General features: G+C 43.4%; 1 protein-coding gene across 1 annotated transcript in view; it reads right to left on the bottom strand.

Annotated features, from left to right (window-relative positions):
• LRMDA (leucine rich melanocyte differentiation associated) overlaps positions 1–6,201 on the bottom strand; it is a 636,729-nt gene that overhangs the window by 628,618 nt on the left and 1,910 nt on the right. The window contains exons 3-4 of the mRNA XM_031061803.1: positions 5,596–5,801; positions 5,024–5,140 (exon numbers count right to left, since the gene is read on the bottom strand). Of these exons, the coding sequence (XP_030917663.1) occupies positions 5,024–5,140; positions 5,596–5,801 (323 nt within the window). The remainder of the gene's footprint in view (positions 1–5,023; positions 5,141–5,595; positions 5,802–6,201) is intronic.

Here is a 6,201-nt window from a genome sequence, read left to right as displayed (position 1 = left end):
GCCTGCCCCGCGCTGCCGCGGCGCGGAGAGCCGGGAGAGCGGCCGGGAGACAGCCCTGTCCGACCGCCCTGCCCGACCGCGGGGCGGCCGAGCCCGCTCTCATCAGCCCCCTCTCCCGCCGGCACACCGGCACTCCCTCCGAGACGAGCGCAGCTGGACGGAAAATAAATCCAGGGGGGGAAAAAAGCCTGTCAAATCTACCTCCGGCTAGTTCATCGCCCGAAAAGAAAGGGGGGAAAACGCGTATGCCTGCGTGGGGGTGCCAGGAGAAAGATGAGTGTTTCTTTCATTAACCTAATGGTGATTGCAAAAGACTCCCTTTTTGTCAGCTTCACCTAATCAAAACCGAATATCTGTATGTGGCACTGACAAAATCAGTAAAACTTCACCTTCGACTTTATTGATCTGAACAGACAGGCAGAGTTTTCTATGGTGTTCAATTTAGGGAATTAAAAAAAATCACTCCGCTAACAGCATTTGGTACATTTCTAACCCATATGTCACCTCAGTGCTTTAAATAATTATATTTGCATGCAGGGAGTGATTCATAAATATGTCAGGATTGTGAAATATAGGCAGGCATTTCAAACTTTCTATTTAAAAAACATGAATTATGGCCACGAAAAATGTGTTCCCATTTAAGGGTGATACGAAGTATTTGGTGTCTAGTACGGAGGCCCATCCATCATATAGACAATAAAGAGAGTTTTTGCCTGACGTTGGAAATTTATGGTTGCCCTTCTCTGCCCTAATAACTCAAGCATTGTGTCAGCCTGTGACAGCCTTTGCAGAAAAACAGCAACCCTGTTATCAATCAAAAAGCCCTTTTACATTTTTAGCAAAACTCTGATCATCCAGACACCCTTTTAATGTATATATTACATCATTATAGATCATTCTGCACTTTTACTGCAACTCAACAAAATGATCCATCACTTCAGGACAGTCCTGATGAACGCTGATGTAAATTATTTGCACGTCGCTAGTACAGTACAAAATGAAAAATGTACTTTAGGTGGAATTAATTTTAGGGTGTAAAAAGCTAAAAATTAAAGCAGTGGGGATTAGAGGAGACCTAAATGCACCATTAGGGATAACTGAAAACAAACTAATAGTTATTAAAAATTAAGATTATTTTAACCTTTTGGGATGATGGACCTAGACTGTTTCAACAAAATAGCGAAGATATATTACATGCTTCTTCCTGCCCCTGCCAAACATAGCTGTTTTGTAATTGAGTCGAGGATCATTGTTCATTTGTCATTAGGGTGTTTAGATAAGGTTAATTATTTGGGTTCCAGTGCCTTTTCCAGCCATATCCTCAAAACTCTTCCTCATATCTCAAAGGACGCTGTTCCTACACTGTACCTCCCTGTTGAAGACGCATCTGGTTGATCTGCACAGTTTCCATAACAAAGTTGTCAATAAACACTCCGCATTTGGGATCCGAGTGACAAAGCTGGAGATCGCCTCCATTGTGTGCCATGGTTAATTTCTGAGGGATTACTGTAACCAAATATGTGCTTAGTTGGTACAATTCTCTCCCGTAGCCTCCAGGCTTTCGCAGAAGATAAACACAAAGATGCCTTTATGATTGCTGAGATGGAGTGATCAGACCAAGGTGTTACAAAAGCTACAAGACTTTTTTTTTTTTTCCACTCTTAGAATCTAGACGCCAAATAGCAATTCAAGTTACTTATGTACGAATTAGGAAATGTGTTCATTCGCTTTGGGCTCGATGATTTTAATCGTAGTACATTTAAAAACATGAAATGACACTGAAAATCTCCATGCACTTAACAGGAAACATACCCAGCCTTGCTCGTGTCATTGCAATTATTTGACTTGTTCTCTCCCTCTCCCCCTAGAAAGTTACCTTAAGGCATATTTTAAATAACAGCTGTTTGCATAAGAAACACCTTAAACATAAAAGAGGGTAGATTTGGAAAATAGCTGTTGGCAAACGGGTTTCGACACGGGAGTAAAAATTTTCACACTCACACATGAAACAATGTCAAGAGGGAAATCTGTCAAAGGGCTAAAAGGAGAAAGGTTGGGGTGGGGTTTTTTTATTATTAGGTGCATTAATCTCTTTCTTATCTCGGTGTAACAAAAGGAGCAAAATTAGACAAATGCATTTGAAAACATTCTAGGTGAGGCTATGTTTCTGAAAGCAGTAAGCAACCAGCCAAACAAGCAAACAAAAGTGATTTTCTGTTCGTTTAGTAAAAATGTCACTGACTACTAAAATTCACGTTCGCTTAAACGTGACTATTATTTTGAAGATGGCTCTGAAATTATCACCGCTTATAAAACGATTACCTACATCTCATGCAGAGTAAAATATATATTGCTTCTATGTGTTAGGAAAGTAATTACAATCATAAGGGTAAATATTTTCAGGTACTATGTGAACAGGGGAGAGGTTTGTAAATCTTACTTCATGTTGGCAAGCTTTCCAACTATTCACTTTAACAATATTCTGGAATAAATACCCACACCTCTGCTGGATACCTGGGCAGACACATCAGTTATTAGCTGAGCACATGCAGTCTCGCATTAAAAAAAAAAAAAAAAAAAAAAAAAAAAAAAGCCTCTCTCCAAATGTACCAAATTGTGGTGGTGTATTTCTGATAACCCATCACATTTCTTATCTTCTTATACGAAGTACTATCATTTGTGTGAGGAAAAAAACAAAAGGGAAGAAGATGCATCATCTACAAAAATGTATTGCAATGTATATCCTAATAAAAACCTTGGGGTAGATAGTGAAATGTAAGTACTATCAAAGGAAATAAATTTGATGCACTGGATGGACAGACATGTAACTGAATTGTGTTACACACAGAAACCCAACCCAGACACAACTCAGCAACTCTGCTTCTGCTAATTAACATCTTAGTCTTGTTCGAAAAGATAGAAAATAAAGAGGGGGAGAAGGAAAAAACAAACAAACAAAAAAGCTAAACTAAAGGGCCTGTAGGGTTGTTGCTGTTCCGTTTAAAAGACTAAACGCCCTTTTCCAACATGATCTACAGAAGCTGACACTTAAATGGCAAGAGAGCAAGCTCTCAGAGCAGGCACGCTGGTGTCGAGGTTTCTGCAGTTCGCTCTCCCGAGGGAAAAATAGTCAGTCCGGGTTTTTTGGGTGATCCTGACCAGGGTTTGCAGCTCGCCAGCCTGACCTGTCAAGCGGATTATTTTAGAGGGAGATTAATAGGGGAGGCGGGCTGCAATAATAATCGTTTTGTTTGATGTGACAACTTTGATAGGCGTTGATTTACTTACAAACTGATAGGCTTTTAATTGAGCGCCTCCATCCAGCTTGAGATGAAAGGAAAACCGCATTGAAAAGCTGCCCGAGTGCCCTAGAGCCTCAATACTGATTAGCCATCTCGACAGTGAATAGTTCAAGGCATTTTCAAACTTTTTTTCCTCTCTCGCTCTCGCTCTCCTCTCCTCCTCAAATATCTGCCAGCCCACTCCTTTTTAAGAGAAAATAAATCATTTCCATTGTGTGCAAATAAAATCGACTTGACATGCTTGCCAATAGCTGGTAGGTAAAGGAAAGTGTGGACTGGCACTTGTTAATTAATTCCTCCTTTGCTCTCCTTTTTTTTTTTTTTTTAAGTTACAGTTTTCCTTTGTAAAAAGAGGAAGACAGGTTCCAACCCTTGGAATTTTTTTTCAAAGGAATAAAAGCAATAGCCACCAAAACTTCAACAAGACTACACAAGTAAATGCCAAACAGCAAACCGTCTGCACGGACTCATTAAACAAGATTCCCTCGCGAAGGTAACGAGCAGGACAGAATCGCTCTTCTTCGGCTCAAGAGAGGAAAGGAGCCCGCAGCAGGCAAATCACAAACTCCGCACCGCTTTCAAGCTGCAGCCCCGCCGCCCACCCGATCCTACGCGTGTGCATCCTAACTCCGAGCCCCTCGCTGGGAATCGTTTTGTGCGTGTGTTAAGCGCAGTGAATAAGCTCTCATAGCTCAAAAATGCTTTGGAGGGCGCAAAGGGGAGGAGATGTCTTGGGGCTGATTTTTTTACAAGGTTCTACATAAAAAAGTTTACAGTACTGAGTGAGATTTAAATCTCATTTCAAAGGCTGAGGGGAGAGAAAAAAAAATGAAAAAGAAAAGCAAATGAAAAAGCTGTCCTCTGAAGTTGCTAATTAAATTACCCTCTGATGCTTCTGCTTCAGCCAGAAAGATCGGGGTTCGTGCTGTTCCCCCCGCTTCTCCCGTCGGTGCGCTGCCTGTTTTATACAAGTACCGGCTATCGCCTCTGCTTCCTTGGCTTACAAGTAAAACAGCCCTTCCCGAAATCACCCTCACCTCCACAAGAAAAGAGAGAGGGAAGGAAAAATGGGGAGGGAGAGCCTTCCCACAGCTGACTCTACCTTAAGACAATTAATCTTTAGTCTTTCACCCTGGGAGGCAGGATAAATACAACGAGAAAACAGATAGGAGTCTCCCCGGTCCTGTAAGGAAAACAGCTGTTCCAAGCACTTTAATGCAAATGAACACAAATGAAGGTTTCAGCTTTTTTTTTTTTTTCTTCCAGAGTTTTACTGCACTCCATTTATCAATTGAACTTGACAACAAAAGAAAGAACTGGGGGAAAACCTGGGGCAGATTCAAGTCACTTCCACTCTAGATAAAGGAGGGGGGCCGGGGGGGGGCAGTTCCTTGAGGGCAAGTTGTGGATCTTGTCAGTCCTATTGCAATATCGTGGGTTCTATGCAAGATTTTTCTCTACCTCCTCTCTCCCGTGCCTTTTAATTTTGATGGTCCTGCAAGATGACCGTGGTGATTGCAAAATGAAAGTACGTTTATGATTCTCCACTGAGAAGTTGTGCCAATAAACCTTATCTTTCAGAGAAAAGATAGAAATTTAAAAGTTTTTTAAAATTAATCGCATCTTTATTAAAGCTAGAGGAGTTCCGTGTATTTATCCTACTCTATACACTGTAGTAAAAGAGTAAAGTGGTTTAAATAAAATACAGCAGATATACTTACTGCGCTGCAAGATTTAAAGGGTACCTCTTGGCAGGGGAAGGGGGGGGGATACCGAGCAAAACCTGCCTTACATATACCTCGTAAGAAGAGCGGATCATTAAAGACTATCTGACACATCTGTTTAGGGACTGGAGCAGATCGGTGTTTCAAGCGAAGAAAAAGGACTGGGTTCAGCAAATCTCAACGTGAGAAAGTGAAAGTCCTTCCTCTCGTCCAACCCTTCCAGGATCAGCGCCTGTTCTGGTTGGAGTCCAGGTCAGGAATTGGACGCGACCCCTAAAGCACTTGCCTTGTTCTTCACTTGTCAAACGTGTTTTATCTCTAAGTGACCTTTTTGTTAATGTTGTAGATTGTGTGGGCCACCATGTCAGATCCGGAAACAAAAGTAAAAGATTGATTAACACATTTTGCCTGTGAAAAAATGTTATGGGATGAGGAGGTGGGGGGATAGTGGGAAGCAAAGTACAAAGAGAAAAGAAAAAGGCAACCCAGCGACTTGAAGGGCTGCGGATTCCGCTCGGGGCATCCGCCGGCGCCGGTAAAAACGGGGCTGAGGGCAGAGGACTCGGTACCCTTCGGGAGCGCACAGACACAAAGCAGGACGAATGTAACGCACGAATGGACACCGTGAGCGTACCCAGAAGGCTCTCAACACAGCCTAGCTGAAAATCCAGCACATAAATGGCGAACCAATACTCTCGTTGGGGCGAGGGGCCGCCTTCCCAGGCCCCCGCTGCCGGGGACCGGTTCAGCCCGGCGGGTGCAGGGACGAAGGACACTTTGGAATAGGACGAAGAGGGAAGGGGAAGAGGAGTCCAGCAGCCCTCCCCGACAGGGCAGTGACGGGCTGGGGAGGGCTACCGGTTGCTGGCAAACAAATCCAGTTTACTCCAAGGATTTATTCCATAAATTAAAAGGCTTTTTCTCCCGAGGAGCCCGTCTCTCACTCTGTTTTCTTTCCTTCTTCCTCCCTCTCTCTCTCCTTCCCCCTTCAAGTCACACCAGGCTTGTAATCAGCAACAAAAGCTGACATAAATCAAGGGCGGATTGACAGGGGCTGACAAATAACTGATTGATTGCGGTTGGGGAGCACTGACAATTGACGGCGGGGCGGAGAGTCCCGAAAGGCGGCGGCGGGCTGTGCGTGACAGCCCCGCGTGTGACGACCTCCCCCAATC

The sequence above is a fragment of the Geospiza fortis genome, unplaced genomic scaffold (assembly GCF_000277835.1).
Source record: "Geospiza fortis unplaced genomic scaffold, GeoFor_1.0 scaffold130, whole genome shotgun sequence".
Taxonomy (NCBI): domain Eukaryota; kingdom Metazoa; phylum Chordata; class Aves; order Passeriformes; family Thraupidae; genus Geospiza; species Geospiza fortis.
This window is presented reverse-complemented; position numbering and strand designations above follow the sequence as displayed.